The 15,664-nt window shown below is 52.2% G+C and overlaps 2 protein-coding genes across 2 annotated transcripts; both read right to left on the reverse strand.

The window, feature by feature from the left end:
- Positions 1-1,379: 1,379 nt before the first annotated feature.
- FDXACB1 (ferredoxin-fold anticodon binding domain containing 1) lies at positions 1,380-7,919 on the reverse strand. Its single transcript, XM_071576136.1, has 5 exons — positions 7,739-7,919; positions 7,027-7,183; positions 6,684-6,887; positions 5,780-5,938; positions 1,380-5,442 (listed from the first exon to the last, which is right to left on the reverse strand). The coding sequence occupies exons 1-5, from the start codon at positions 7,902-7,904 to the stop codon at positions 4,287-4,289; spliced, it is 1,842 nt and encodes a 613-aa protein (XP_071432237.1). The 5' UTR covers positions 7,905-7,919; the 3' UTR covers positions 1,380-4,286.
- A 3,070-nt stretch (positions 7,920-10,989) lies between these two features.
- CRYAB (crystallin alpha B) lies at positions 10,990-13,841 on the reverse strand. Its single transcript, XM_071576166.1, has 3 exons — positions 13,454-13,841; positions 12,442-12,564; positions 10,990-11,296 (listed from the first exon to the last, which is right to left on the reverse strand). Exons 1-3 carry the CDS (start codon positions 13,649-13,651, stop codon positions 11,093-11,095), a joined length of 525 nt encoding a protein of 174 aa, XP_071432267.1. The 5' UTR covers positions 13,652-13,841; the 3' UTR covers positions 10,990-11,092.
- Between the last annotated feature and the right edge of the window lie 1,823 nt (positions 13,842-15,664).

Genomic DNA, 15,664 nt, shown 5'->3' on the forward strand with positions numbered 1-15,664 from the left:
CAGTCCCTGTCACTAACAACACATGGTCCCTTCCCCTGACACATGATCCCTGTCACTGACACACTGGCCCTGTCCCACACTACCCCTGCCCCACACACAGCTGTCTTAGGGCTGGGTAGGACCCCTCGGAACACAGTGATGGAAAGAATTTGTGATTAGTCACCAGAGAAGTTGTGGCTGCCCCATCCCTGGGAGTGTCCCAGGCCAAGTTGGATGGGGCTTGGAGCAACCTGGGCTAGTGGAAGGTGTCCCTGCCCACAGCACAGGGTAAAAGGAGATGAGCTTCAAGGTTCCTTCCAACCCAAACCATCCTGGGATTCCATGACTACCACCTCAGAAAAGGGTCCATGGCTGGGATCCCACCTCCAGCACCTCTGGGGTGCACAGGGAAACCCAGACCCACCATTCTCCCACGCTGACTGAGCATCTGCAGGGGGTTACCAGTGTCCAAAGCAATGCCTGGGAAATTGTGACATTGTCCCTGGGATTCTGTTGTTTTGAGGTGAAGAGGGATGGAGAAAGATCCCATACACACAACCAGACACCCCAAATATCTTCCTGAACCCCAACATCCCCTCAAATCCCAGAAAATGGAGGGCCTTTAGAGGTTTTGGTTCAATTTCTTTATTTTTACCCCAGCTTCGGGTGTTTTGATATTCACTCCTTCAAGCACAAGTAAATCAAGGGCAAAAGAAAAGGTGGTGGTACCTGTGTAGTGACCCTGGGGACATTGGGGACACTGGGGGACATCAAGGATGGGTCACCCCCAGGACCCTCAAGGGGCCCCAAAGTCCTCCTGGGAGCCCCCTGGGGAGCTCAACCTGCTGCTTCGAGGTGCCATGGGAGGGGACAGAGTGGACTCAGGGTTGTCCCCGAGTTTGGGGACACTTGGGGACACTTCTGGACATGCCAGGGGTTGTCCCCAAGCTTGGGGATGCTTGGGGAAACACTGGGGACACACTGCCTGTGGCAGGTCCCAGTGTTGAGCCTGGATTTGAGGAGGAAGGGGGGGAGGATTTGGGGGACATTTGGGAACAACCGGGGACACTGGGGGAGACAGTTTTCTCCAGTGCCACCCCTGTGTTGGAGACAAGGGACAGGGGTGGCACATTTGTCCTCTTATTTTTTGTCTACTAAAGGTCTGAATGTCACTGGGGGTGTCACTGTTGGCTCACTGGGTGGCTCACTGGGGGGTCTGATGTCACATAGGCCACTGTGACCTGTGAAGCCAAGGGTATAACAGGGAGCGCTGGGTGCACTCCAGTGTCAGTGTACCTGGCAACAGAACGAGGAGAGGAGTGACAGATCTGCCCACGGAGAGACTCAGCATTTGGATCTGATAAGCGAAAACATCGCGAAAAGAACTGCAAAGAGACGACTGTTATTCTAATACCAGCGAGGGTATTTATTGACAAGGTTGGAGGCAAGCTAGTAAACAAGGCAGGGTTGTCTAGCATTGTATTCCTCAAAGGTTATTATTCCAGGCTTAAATTCACCTTTATTTGATTTAATAGATGGGTGAGGGGATTCAATTTGAGATGAGAGAGCTACGTTTACTTTTGGACTATTAGTTTTCCAATATTTGCTGTGTGACAACCAGTCTAGGTTTATATTAGGAGGTGGGATACAAGTTCGATATAGGTCATGCACTATAGGAATAGTTTCCAGAGTATTTGGGCTGCCTTGGCCTGGTTTGTCCAATGTTCAGATGGGGATAAAGGGGCTGTCACACTTGACATGTTAAAAACATGACTTCTAACCATGGAACACTGATCTCTATCACTGCTCGACAATTTGTACCTGAACAAAGTGGCTCCAGCACTTCATGCTCTTCAGTGGCCTTGCCATGCAAACATTTTGCAGAGCAGAAATAGAAATTTCACAAAACTTGGGGGTTTTGGTCTCTTTTCTCTTTCAGGTCTCTTGACTTTTGCTGTCCCCTCAATCACCTCGTGCCTTTCAGAATCAGAGAAGACACACCCAGAGCCGACTGCGGAATTATCTGACTGGACTAATGGAGATGGTGAGAGGGGAAGGGCTTGGGGGCAGATGAGGGAGAGGGACAGAGCCTGGGGCCAAAAGAGGGGCTCTACTACCCCCACCCCCCACCAGGCTCTGCCCTCTCTGTTGCAAACACCTCTCCCTTCTTTTTAAATGACAGTGGAGGAGAATCTGGAAGAGACTATGGCATTCCAGGGAGAGGGACTCCCCAGAGACATCCACCATGGAAGACCCAAATGAAAAGGCCCCTGGAGCAAGGGAGAGAGGTCTGAGCACAGTGCCCCTCCCTCAGCCTGGCACAGGGGCTGTCGGGGTGGGCAGCGCGGGGCCGGGAGCACTGGCAGGGGAGGCGGGAGCCGTCCAGGCATCCCGGGGCTGGAGCCCTCCTTTCCTCAGCAAGTGGGGCCAAGCTGGAGCAGGGGGCACCTGCTGGGACACCCGTGCCTGCAATGGCCCGACCTCTGCAAAGTCTCCAGCCCTGCCCTTCAGCCAGCCAGGCAGGGACAGAGCAGCCCGTGGGGTCGGCCCCTCAAGGATGCTGTCCCCGGCCCCACAGAGGTGCCATGCTCAGTGCCATTGTCTCTCTCCCTTCCAGCGTGCATGCTGTGTCGTCGAACTGAGGCCGACCCGGAAACCTGCGGCCAAAAAATCCAGGAATGTGGACTCTGTGTCCATGAGTTGTGCCTGGTGAGTTGCTCCATGAGCTCCCTCCAGCTTTCCAATGGGCAGTCCCTTCCACATTCTCCTCATCACGGTGTTGTCTTTCCTGCAGCGTTTTGCCTACATTAAACGTCGTCATGAGGGTGAGAGTGCAAAAATTCTGGATGTTCATGCAAATGACATCCTACGTTCTATCAACAAGGCAAAAGAGGAGGTAAGAGCCTGACAAGAGAAAGGAGGTTTGTATCAGACGTGGTTTGCTGGGGCTGAGCCCAGACCCCAAGAAGGAAAACCCAGCCTTTCCAGTCTGCTCTGGGACAAGGAGCAGGTGCTGAAGATGCCAATGATGGGGCTTCTCTGCTCTTACAGTGCTGCTGCATCTGTGACCAGTTGGGGGCCACCATCAAGTGCTACCAAATAAACTGTGACCGGAGGTTCCACCTGCCCTGTGCCAGGGAGAGTCACTGTACTATTGAGAATGGTCCATCGTACAGGTACTGCCTCTGTCCTTCTGGCAACCACCAGGGAAGAAGAGCCCAGCACTTCTCACCACACTCATCCCTTTTCCTCCCAGGGCCTTTTGCCCTGTGCACAAACAGGAGGCATTGAATCTGAAGCCAGGCACTCTATGTGCCATCTGCTTTGATCTTGTATTGGACACACAGCCCTTCAACAACATGGTGTGCCAAGGATGCAGAAGTGTCTGGTACCACAGAGGCTGCATCGAGGTAGGAATGGTTCCCTCAGCACCAGGGACACACCAGAAGCTCAGCAGCACCAGGGCCTCACTCACACTTGCTTGTTTCTCCTGCAGAGACAGTTTGTGGCTGATGGTGCTGAGGGCGTGCGGTGCCTCTACTGTAGAAGGGACTTATGCTCACCCATCACTACAAACACCGTGGGGGTCCAAGTCCCCTCCAGGTTGGTGTCCTTCTGCCTGGCTCACAACACAGGAGGGTGCAAGTGCTGTGCCATGCCAGGGCCTGCCCCAGCAGTCCTGGCCCTGCACTGTTCCAAGAGAGCCGGGTTCAGGTTCACACAGCAATTGGAAATGGCACAGTGGGGACCAGCAGGGGCACCCTGCACACACCTGATGTCAGGGCAGAGGGAGCTCATCAGTTTTCCTTTCCCTATCAGAGAGCAACTGGAGGACAACAATGCCTCTGAAGAGCAGACACAGAGGTCCCCCCGCTGCAATGCCCGTGAGTGCCTTTGTCAGGTTACCCTGGGCCAGGGACCAGGCAGGGGTTGGCAGCAGGTGCCCAGGCTGGGCTTGGCAGTGCTTGTCTGCTCCAGGGGTGCTGGAGGCCCTGCTCTGGCCTATCCTGCCCCAGGCCTGCTGAGCCCTTGATGTCCTTGCTTCCCCTTACAGATTCCTGGGATGACTTGGAGCTCCCTGGCCCCAGCAGGGCCAGACAGCTGCTGGAATGTCCCTTCCAGCTGACGAGCAGCTCCAGCGAGACATCGGAGTCATCTGACAGTGATCCCTGAGGACATATCGATAGATAGATGGATAGATAGATAGATAGATAGATAGATAGATAGATACATACATACATACATACATACATACATACATACATACACGGAAAACTCAAGTGAACCTGAACACACCCTAAAATGTTCTACCTCAGAGTCACCCCCAGGTGTAGATGAACCTCCTTCCGAAGGCGCAGCTGCAGCTCCGCAGCCTCCCTGTGGCTCAGGGCCCTGTCACAGCTCTGGAAGGTCAGCCTGAAGCAGAGGCTGCTCCTCCCTGTCCCCACGTGCTGGAAACTGTCCCTTAACTGGATGGAAACCACCATTTCACCTGACACCGCCCTGACCACGGTGTGAAAAGCAACCTCATCGAACTGCTGCCCATTGGGAACCCAAAAGCTGATGTCGTGCACGTAGGAGGGTGGATAGAGGGAAAAACTCTTGAAAAGTCTCAGCTCTCCTCGAGGAAACTGCTGCAGGAACCGAGTGTCTGAAGTCCAGAGCATTCTCCAGTCAGATATTCCACAGAGCAGCATGGCCAGGAGGTCAAGGTTCAGCGAGGCAAAGACAACCACCAGCTCCTCACTGCTTGTCAGTTCCTGAGATGTCCTTATAATCCCCACCCAGGAGCCTGGAGGATCTGTGTCCGTGCAGATGAAGTACTGAATATCACTAAGCTGAGATTCAAAGGCAGCAAAGTCATTTGGCTCAGTTGTTTCAGAGCTCGTGGCTTCCTGCAGGCTGATATTTGGTTTAATGCCAGTCTGGTGAAGGGAATGGATGGTGGTTTTAATGTTATTCACCAACATCCGGATACAGCTGCTCTCTGTACCCCTGCTCACCACAAACACCATCAGCATCTCGTGAAAAACAGGCATGGAGTGAGCAGAGATAAGACACTTCCTGAAAACTGGCCCAGAAAGAACATGCAGTGTCCCTGGCAGAAAAGCTCCTTCCTGTATCATGGCCTGAGCATGAGGCAGAAGGGAAGGTCTGAGACAAAACTGCCTCGGACTGTGACATCCCTCTTGCAGATTCTTCTCTGTGTCCTGGCAAAAATCAACACGGGAAAATAAAACTGCATTTGCCAGTCTGTGAGACAACTCCTCAGTGCTTGGAGTCTCCTCTGGGCTCAGAGTGAGCCAGAAGATATTGGAGTGACAAACACCACGGACGTGGTCTTGGTGGAGCAGGGAAAGGCAGGAGTCAGTGCTCTGCAGTGGAAAGGCTTGGCTGAGCCCTGCAGTCAGCCCCTCCTTTACTGTCCGGACTGGATGACTTGAATTCCGTTCCAGGAAACCCCTGGGAAAAATACAAGTGCAAATTACAAACACCACTGAACAGATTTCCTTGGAATGCCTTTCCTGTGGTCATAATTTGAGTGCAGCAATTTACCCAAAACATTCCTAAGCCAGTTTCTAGTAACGACCTGAACAAGCCAAGCCTTTCACCAAAGGTGTTGTGTGTTTGCAGGACAGTGCTGTTTGTCTCCAGGTTGCAAGCAAGAATTAACTGAATTTGCTGCTGAAAAAGGAATGGGACTTACCAGTCATCACATCCATTTATCTGACACCTGCTCATTCTCACTGAGAGCAGGAGAGCGTGTTATTGCCAAACAGAAACTAATTATAAAACTCACCTCTTAATTTTATCCACAAGGACTTGGGGCACTTGAAAAGCAACATTTTGGCTTTCCAGCTGTATCCTGCAGCTCACAGGTGTGACACACAGGAGTGGTGTGCTCCGTGTGAAAACGTGGGTCAGAGCACCCTCCACACAGAAGGACTTGTCTTGGCTCCTGGAAATACACAAATCCAGAGCAAAGGCATCCATCATTCCACGTATTTCATGTGCCACAATGACTCTTACACAGGTGACACTAACACACCTCTTAGTGAATCCCAGGCCTTGTTACCACCCTGTTGGGATTGTCTGCTAAGCAGATACACACACCACAGGCCTGTCTTTGGGCTCAGACTGACTTTACACACACCACAGTCCTGTCTCTGGGCTCAGACTGACTTTACACACACCACAGTCCTGTCTCTGGGCTCAGACTGACTTTACACACACCACAGTCCTGTCTCTGGGCTCAGATTGACTTTGCACACACCACAGTCCTGTCTCTAGGCTGAGACTGACTTTACACACACCACAGGCCTGTCTTTGGGCTCAGACTGACTTTACACACACCACAGACCTCCTGTCTTTAGGCTGAGACTGACTTTACACACACCACAGGCCTGTCTTTGGGCTCAGACTGACTTTGCACACACCACAGGCCTGTCTCTAGGCTGAGACTGACTTTTGTTCTGAAATGCATCATTTCCACCATTAAAATACTAAGATAATCTTATTTTTTGAGGGCACTTTGGCATTTTAATCTTGGCTATTCTGATTAGAGATGAAGAAGAACTGCAGTTATTTTAAGGAAAACTAAAAGGAGCTCCTCCCCAGCAAACAAGATACTGAAAGAACATACTAATGCTGGGCTTTATAAGAGCACAAATAGCAGCTTTTCAGTTTTGCCACGTGATGGTTACCTGTAACCTGTACATTTATATCCATGGATAGTCTCTGCCTTGAAAGGATGAACAGCACTCAGGATAAATCCAGCTCCTGCTGCCACAGCCACTATTTGCCAGCTGTTGTGCCATTCCCTCCTTGGCTGGTCTGCAGGTGTCCCACCCTGGCCATTGCAAAGAGCCACGTGGACCTCTCCCTCCTCTGCCAGCACTTCTGCAGCGCTGCAAGGAAATTCAGGCAACAAGAAAAACCCTGTTAACACACCCACAAATTTTCCAGGGCCACAAAAGCACCTGGAGCACAACTAGAAACCTGTACCACAGCAGCCAATTAGCACAGAACCATCTCTGGTTCACTCACCTATGGAAAAAGCAGGCAAGGAGCTCTCTGTTCTTCACTACCCCAGCCTTCCTCCCACAGTGAGGGAAGTTGAAATAAATACAATCAAATTCTCTTTGTCCTGGTAAAAAGTAGTCCTTCAGCTTGGTGCAGTCCACAGAAAACATGACTTCAGCTCCTGCAACAGCACACACAAAAAAAGCTCAAGGGTCTGATGTTTATCACTGGGGAAAATTTAGAGAAAGGGAGGACTGCAAGGCTTCTAAATGATTTTAAAGTGAAGTTTGTGAGAGCTGACAGGGGTCTCCCCACTCGTGCATTAGGAACACTGGGAAGCCTGGGCTTCATTTCCTCTGTTGAAATAATGTCTCAAAATACTTGAAAATAGTCGTTTCAGTAGAATTTCAGCACTCCTTGAGTCTGATCTGATTTTAGGAGTATTTCGTTTAGCCAGCTCGACCATTCCAATGCCTCGTGTGAGAAGGGATTCCCGGAGTGGCGAGGGGCTGCCAAGGGGCTGAGCAGGGCAGGGCAGAGCGATGGCTCTGGATGGAGCCCTGAGGAGCGGAGGGTCACAGCAAAGGGCTCAGCGACACCGCGCCCCCGCCATCCCGACCTCTTCCACCGCTGTGCCCAGGGGTGCCCCACCGCCCCTGGCATTCCATGGCATCCCATGGCATTCCATCGCATCCCCTGGATCCCATGGACCCCATGGCACCCCCCGCGCACCCACCGCTCTCCCGCAGCCTGCGGATGCTCCGCGCGGCTCCCCCGCACCGGGACGCGTCCTCCTCGCTCTCGTAGCAAGTGGCCACCACGTGTGTGCCCGCGGCCCCGCACAGGGAGGCGGCGAAGGAGAAATTGCCCTCTCCGAGCAGCAGGACACGGCGGAGCCCCATGGCCGGACACGGGACCGGCGCTCCGAGCGCTCCGAGCGCTCCGACCCACCGGCACTCGGAGCAGTCGGGACTCGGAGCTGCCGCTTCTGGGAGCCAAAGTCGCTCGCTCATGACGTGAGAGCCCGTCAGCGGCCACTGCTGGTGGCCTCGGGTCCCCGCGGGCATCCCCGAGGACTCGTCGGCAGCGGTTTTCTCCTGCTCACCGGGGGATTCAGGGAGCTGCCGGTGCGCCCCGGGGTGGATGAGGGATGGAGGGATAGATGGAGGGAGGGAGGGATGAGCCGCCGCATCCATCCCCACCCACCCCGCCTCCTCCTGGCTCCCTCCCCTCTGGACCTCGGCAGAGGGATCTGGGACTTGCAGTCTATCTCCTGTCTCTTCCCCTGCCCCTCTTTTGGTGATGCTGCTGCAGGAGCCCTTCCCTTGGCCGAGAGGGACACCTAGTGGGATTGGAGATCAGGGACAAGTTTTTTGGCTCCATTCCTTGCATTATTAATTTATGTGTAAATCTTGTGACGGTTTGCTTCTTGCAGGAGCAGGAACTGAGGTTTCACACAGCCCTGGGGGCAAAGGTGGGCCTTTGGTGGCCTCCCTCCCTCCCTCCCTCCCTCCCTCCCTCCCTCCCTCCCTCCCTTCCTTCCTTCCTTCCTTCCTTCCTTCCTTCCTTCCTTCCTTCCTTCCTTCCTTCCTTCCTTCCTTCCTTCCTTCCTTCCTTCCTTCCTTCCTTCCTTCCTCCCTCCCTCCCTCCCTCCCTCCCTCAATAAACCATTACCTTTCTTCCCCCACCTGCCTCTCTGTGCAAGTGAAGTGACACAAAGCCTGAGCCCTGCACCACTCGGGCCTTTCTTTTGCCCCTGTGCCACCAGCAGAGCCCGAGAGGGACAAAAGGGCAGCTCGGGCTGGAGAGGGGCCTGTGCTGAAGGGGCATTGTTGGCCCGGGGGGAAAACCCTCCCGACAGAATGTTCCCCATTCCCCCCGTGCAAGGGGCAAGGCAAGGGCTGAGTCCTTGAGTTCTTCAGAGCTCATAAGGAGTGGGGGACAGGCTGTTACTGCTGGGAACTGCTGCTGAACTGGTGAGTGGCACAAAAGGCTCTTGTCTCCCAGGTAAGACAAGTCCCAAAAGGTCTGTAGGGGGTTTCATCTCCTCTTTAGCATTTCCCAGAAAACATTCAGGCTCTCCAGCCCCACTGGGCTCATTGGGCACCTGCTGGGTGGGGAGGTGAGGGCTAAGCCTTGCCATGCTCAGAGCAGGAGTGAGAGCAAGGAGTGAGTTTTCCTTTCCAGTACACTCTCTGCTTTGAAGCTCCTTTCTCTCCACATTACAAGGGAAGCATCAGAGAATGAGATGGTTGTGCAGAGAGCTGAAACAGTCTGTTGGATGTGGTGCAGCCACAGAGGAGCTTCTGCACAACCTCTGTGTGTGCAGATGACAGGGATGCTTTCTGTCATTGTCTCATTGCTGAGCTGTGCTCCTGGGCCACCACAGAACTGGTATTTCAAGTCATTCAGGGAGTGGTATTTACATTTCAAGTATTCTTGTCTAGCTGACCTCATCATCCTCAAAGACCTTTCACTCAAAATGCCCATTTCTTACTTCTGAGTTTGAGCCCAGCAAAACCCTGTGCTATAAAAAAGCTGTTTCCCTCAGCTGCACTTTCTGGATAAATTCTCACTATTTTCCACTTGCTTCCTTAATTATTTTTTAAAATATTTTATTCTTTTAGGATTTGAACAAGAACCTCATTGCTTTCTGAGCCCCTTTCCCAGGTTAGAACCTCCTATGTGCAACTTCTTAGTCCTGCTATACTACAGACCTCCCTTTGGCAGCAGTTTGGTGGGTTTTGGTGGGGTTTTTTTTGCTTTTGAGAAAGAACAAGAAAGATGCAGGAAAAGCACCAGGCTCTGCCTTCAGCAGCCAGTGGGCCTGTCTGCCAACAGTGCTACAGTGACTTCCTTCAAGCAAAAAGACCTGTCCCACATGAAAGCCAAATGTAGCATCATGTGGAAAACATTCTTCCTGCTCTTTCAGCTGCACTGTTTGTGACCTGAGTGTGTGTCTGTGGTTTGTTCTTGTGTGCAGAGGTGGCTGGACCTCACCACTCACCCTGTGTCTGGTCAGACAAGCCCAACTAACACCTCAGCTGCGAGAGCTTATTAGAACCAGCTAATAGGAAACACCTGACCGTGGAAATTAGGTGGGATTTGAGGTATTTGACCCCCACATCACTGAGTGCTCATTTTATTTTTCTCACTTAAAGCCACGGGATGAAAGGGATCCTCTCAGTTCATCTGAGGTTTAAACTGGTCCCTTCTGATAAAACTTTTGTCTTAGCAGGTGTAAGGAACATAAAAAATAGGTCAGGTCATGACTGAGTGTGATGATCTGTGTGACAGATCTATGACATCCTGTGCTTCTTGAAGATGAATTTTAGAAATTCAACCCCAGTAATACAAACTTATTTTTATGCTCATAGCCCTTTGAAGAGAGGTGCTAAGCAGATGATGATGCCTGAAAAGGACTTAGCAGTGCTTTGTATCAGTCAACAGGGCTGGCATAAATCAGGTTATTGCTGTAGACATCAGATCCTGCTCATTGTCTGAAGGGCACTAACATCACAGTTTCAAAGGGATGTGATTTGCATCATGAGAGCAGGGTGTTTTTCTCCTCCCTGGATATATATCTGTGTTTAACTGCAGCTCTGCAACTGCTCTGAATTGGCTGCAGCTCTTGGATGCTCCTCCATAACATGAGTCATTCTAGAGATCTGAGATACAGTTGTCTTCCAGTCAGTTGTTATCAAATGCCCACACTTCAGATGGGTTTCAATTGTCATGAAGTTGTTTTACCAGTTTAATCTCCACTGGAGAAACTTTTCTGTTGCTTGTGAAACACCCTGAAATCCTCTGGCAACATCAAAGGAAAAGACTTGTGCGTTGGATGCTTGAAAAGCATTGAGAACATAATGTGAAATGAGAGAAGTGCTTCTGAACAGCAAGACGGGAAAAATGGCACCAGGTGTGTTCACCTGGCACAGCTTCCCAGACCCACCACTTCGCCTGTCCTCAGTGCCCAAGACAAATAAATACCAACTGCTTATTCATGTTTTATTCGTTAGTAAACTTAGCATAAATAATAAGAGCAGAGCTGAGAAGTGCCCTGGCACCCGTGGGCACTGGGGCAGCAGCCCTACTTCCTCTGGGCGCCCGCGATGGCGGGTTTGTCCTCGCGGGTGATGGGGATGCTGCGCTCGGGCACGTCGCTCACCTTGCGGGGCGCGCTGACGGTCAGCACCCCGTCCAGGGACAGCGAGGACGTGATGCTCAGCGGGTCCACGTCGTCCGGGATCCGGTATTTCCGTGTGAACTCCCTGGCCACGAAGCCGTGCTCGTCCTTCAAAGCAAGGCACAGCTGATTAGAGGGTCGCTCTGTCCCGCCTCCAACCGGCTGAGGCTGCGGAGCTCCCAGAGGAAAACCTCGCAGAGAGTTGAAAGAGAATCATAGGATCATAGGATCATGGGATCATAGAACCATAGGATCATAGGATCATGGGATAATGGGATCATAGAACCATAGGATCATAGGATCATGGGATCATAGAACCATAGGATCATAGGATCATAGAACCATAGGATCATAGAACCATAGGATCATAGGATCATGGGATCATAGAATCATAGAATCATAGGATCATGGGATCATAGGATCATAGAACCATAGGATCTTAGGATCATAGGATCATAGAACCATAGGATCATAGAACCATAGGATCTTAGGATCATAGGATCATAGAACCATAGGATCATAGAACCATAGGATCATAGGATCATAGAATCATAGAACCATAGGATCATAGAATCATAGGATCATAGGATCATAGATTTATAGAATCATCGAATCAGTTGGGTTGGAAGAGACCTCTGAGATCATCAAGTCCAACCCTTGATCCAGCCCCACTTTGATTACCAGATTATGGCACTCAGTGCCACATCCAGTCTCATCTTAAAAACCTCCAGGGTCAGAGAATCCACCCCGTCTCTGGGCAGGCCATTCCAATGCCTGAGCACTCTCTCTGTTAAGAATTTCTTTCTGATATCCAACCTGAACTTCCCCTGGCAGAGCTTAAGCCCATCTTGTTGTCCTGCTGGTTGCCTTAGAGAAGGGACTTGTTATTGCTTCCTCAGTGGACAGCCAGACTCAGGGTGCACTGCTTCGTTAGGTGGTTTAATTACTACAGTCTGTTCCTAGTTTGTTGGATACCTCCCTGCATTTCTGACCTCTTCCCAAAAAGAGGAAGGCCCCAAAAATGCCCATTTCAAAGATGATTTTCCAGCTCAGTTCACAGTTCATGTAACATCAGCAAGAAATGTTCCCCCTCTTGCTGCCCTGCCTGGGACCAGCTGGGGGGTTTGCACAAGGCAATCTTTCTTTAGGATTGTAAAGTAAAAAGAACTTTGAGAGGAGCTCAGGGGAGGGATGTTCTGCAGTGTCCTTGTTGCACCAGAGGCGAGGAAGTTCCCCAGTTAAATCAGAAGTACCTGGCGCTCCTCGTGCTTCCCGTGGATCTCTATCATGTCCCCGAGCACCTTCACCTTCAGCTCCTCGGGGGAGAAATGCTTCACATCAAGGTTTACATAGAACTTGTCCTTGTCCAGTCGCATCTGCAAGACAAGGAGGTGACTGCAGGAAAGAGCAGGGGAAGGTTTCGGCTCCAGAGAGCTCTCGGAACACGGCAGGGCAAGACTGAGCCTGGTGTCTGCACATGCATTGCCCTTTATTTTGGATTCTGATCTGAGTGGCTTTGTCCCTTGCTGGCCTTGCATTAATGCCCATCACTACAGTACCTAAAATTTTGTTATAATTTGTTAAAACTGGCTCTTCAGTTGGTGCTGTGCCTGTTGTGGCTTCCTCAGTGCACAGCCAGACCCAGGGTGCTAAATCAGGGCAGACATTATGCACAGATTAAAATAATACTTTCCTCCTGCTTAGAATAGCCCTACAAGCTACTTGTAAAGAAGAGACTGACTTGCAGAACAGGCAAGTGGCTCAGCCCTGAAGCACCAGACACTGCTGTTGATCCTTTGGTCCTGGATTTTGCTTAAAATGCTTCTCTTCTCAGTAGTAATTCTTTAAAATAGGCCCCTTTTTCCTCAGCAGCCTGGCATGAGGATGCCACTGCCCCTGCCCACTACCCTGTGCTGTTCGCTCCTCAGGTGGGAGTGGCATGGAAAGTTTTGCATAGGAAATTAGGGAAATTAGGAAAATTAGGGAAATTAGGTTTCTTTCTTTCTTCTGGCAGCTCTTGGAGCCACCTCGGTGTGTCTCTCTTCTCACCACCATGGCAATGCTTGCTCTCAGCCACAGACCATGGGCAGAGCATGCGGAGCTTCTTGCCTAAGGAGGAGCCACAAGCACAGCAGCCTTTCCCCAGCCTTTCCCTAAAAACCCACCTGCAAGCAGCTCCCAAGCCCTCAGCCCTCCTGGGTGCCCAGCCCAGAGTCACCAGAACGAGCACAGAGCACAACACAGAGCACGAAGCAGCAAAGTTACCTCCGAGAGTCCCGTCTCGAGCCAACTGGGCATCCGCAGGATGGGGGATCTCAGCAGGAAGGGGCTGAAGGTGGGGGACACAGGGAGCAGCTCTGACTCCTGCAGGTGCTCCCCGAAAATCTGGTCAAAGATACGGCTCGGTGCCAACCAAGAGAAGAAGGGTCTGCGGATCAGGGGGTTGTGAATGGTGATATCCATTGGAGAGCGCTGGATGGAGGAGCCTGGCAAACACTGTGCTGCAGTGCCGTGCTGGAGCCCGGGCCAGCTTTATACCCGTGCAGCTGGCCTGGCCTTCCACCCCCCCGAGCCTCTTGAACAGTGGTGTCAGGGATTTTATTGTCCCACTCCTGGGCTGGGCCCTTCCCCGGTGCCCAGTAGCTGTCTGAGGGATTTGAGCACACTGCTGAGGAGGAGGGGGAAGGGGAGAAGAAGCAAAGGAGCCTAATGGGGCAGCAAGAAGCCCGAGTGGCCAGCCCTCCCTGTGCCCACGTGCTGTTTATCCGCACAGTCCGGGCTTGGCGGATGCTGCCAGCTGCTTTGGATGCCAACGGGATCAATGCAGCTCCTATCTTTGGCTCCCAGGGACAGCGACAAGGGGCTGTTGTTCCCTCTGCCAGCGCCCAGAGTTCAGCTCCCCACGTCACCCACCAGCTCAGTGAGGGCTCTGCCTCTGCTGAGGGCAAAGGAAGCCACAGAGTGAGGTCCCAGCAGGTCTTTGCTGGGATGCCCCTGGCACTGCAGCCCTGCAGCCCAGGGAAGCCCCACTGCCCTTGTGCACACTGGTGTGTGGGAATGAAGGATGGATTTCTCCATCATTCAGCCCAAAACAGACACCACAGACACCCCTTTGCTGGTGTCCTTTGCCCACCACAGACACCCCTTTGCTGGTATCCTTTGCCCACCACAGACACCCCTTTGCTGGTGTTCTTTGCCCACCACAGACACCCCTTTACTGGTGTTCTTTGACCACCACAGACAGCCCTTTGCTGGTGCCCTTTGCCCACCACAGACACCACTTTGCTGGAGACAACACAGTGACCTCAGAGCTCCAGAGGGCTGGAGCAGAGATAACCTGGGCATGCTCATGTTGCGTTCTCAGGGGTTCAAGCTACCCCTGTCTGCCTGTGCCCCTGCACTAAGTCCATTTCCTATAGTTATGATCCTAATACATCTTAACTCACACATTTGGTTTAATTCCTGCCTTGCCAATAAGCCTAAATCACAGTAATGGGCTCACCCAGCAACTGCACTTAAAGAGCAAGAACTAGTCTCTGCCTCTGAGAGCTCACAACTAAAATACAAGTTCTGGCTCAGAGGCACATCATTCCCACTGCCAGCTCTGCCAGCCCTTTGCAAGAGGCTCTGACGCTCTTCCTCTCAGCTTGGCTGCAAGAACAGGGAGCAGGATTTGCTTTGTGCAACAGCTCAGGCCATAAATACCCTCTCCAGTTCCCCATTACATCAACAGCACTGCACCTGCTCCCTCACACTGCAGGGACATCTCTGGTTTCAGGGAGCTCAACTGGGCAGTGCTCCCCTCCTGCACCACCACCAGCCCTGTTCAATAAAACTGGATCCATGCCAGCTTCAGACCCTTGGCTGACTCATGCTCCCTGGCACAAGGAGTTCTCCAGGTCTCATTACATTGTGGCAAAGCCCTGGCCAAGAAAACGGTCTGGACAGCCAGCTTGGACCAGCACAGTCCAGGATGGGGAGGTGTCAAGGGTGGAATCTGGATTGTGTCTAGTTCAGCTTAACTACCTGCAGTGCTTCACCACTCAAGGAACAAAAGGTTTGAGATCAGCTTCTGGAAAAATCAGACTCCTTGTGTAGGGAGCAGGAGGGGCTGGTTTGGGCTCACAGTGGGACAATGGGTGTGACAGGGATTCACTGCACAACCTGAGCAAGCACCAGCCAGCGTTAGCTACTGCTCATCCCCATGAGGGGCTTCAGAGCCATCAGGGCCATCAGTACCACCAGTACCATCCAGTACCATCAGTACCAGTGCCAGGGACGCCCTGAACCCCACTGGCCTTGGAGCACCACGAGCAGCAGAGCTTGGGGTCTGTCCTGCTTTTCCCTCCATCACTTCCCTCAGCTCATCTCTGTGTCCTCCTGACTGTACCTGTCTGCTCATCGCCCTCCTGCCCCCCCCTGCTCCTGAGAGGCTTCTCCAGGGCTGGGGGGACGTGTGGGATGTTCCCGAGGTGC

This window comes from Pithys albifrons, chromosome 23, assembly GCF_047495875.1.
Source record: "Pithys albifrons albifrons isolate INPA30051 chromosome 23, PitAlb_v1, whole genome shotgun sequence".
Taxonomy (NCBI): Eukaryota; Metazoa; Chordata; class Aves; order Passeriformes; family Thamnophilidae; genus Pithys; species Pithys albifrons.

What these genes read in the sequence shown, in the direction of transcription:
- CRYAB (XM_071576166.1), bottom strand. Translation starts at nt 13,651, where the DNA reads ATGGATATCACCATTCACAACCCCCTGATCCGCAGACCCTTCTTCTCT. An exon ending in TCGAGACGGGACTCTCGGAG is followed by an intron (nt 12,565 to 13,453) that starts GTAACTTTGCTG and finishes CTTGTCTTGCAG; the next exon opens with ATGCGACTGGACAAGGACAA. An exon ending in GGAAGCACGAGGAGCGCCAG is followed by an intron (nt 11,297 to 12,441) that starts GTACTTCTGATT and finishes CTTGCTTTGAAG; the next exon opens with GACGAGCACGGCTTCGTGGC.
- FDXACB1 (XM_071576136.1), bottom strand. Translation starts at nt 7,904, where the DNA reads ATGGGGCTCCGCCGTGTCCTGCTGCTCGGAGAGGGCAATTTCTCCTTC. An exon ending in CCGCAGGCTGCGGGAGAGCG is followed by an intron (nt 7,184 to 7,738) that starts GTGGGTGCGCGG and finishes GTGCTGTTGCAG; the next exon opens with GAGCTGAAGTCATGTTTTCT. An exon ending in TATAAATGTACAGGTTACAG is followed by an intron (nt 5,939 to 6,683) that starts GTAACCATCACG and finishes GTGTATTTCCAG; the next exon opens with GAGCCAAGACAAGTCCTTCT.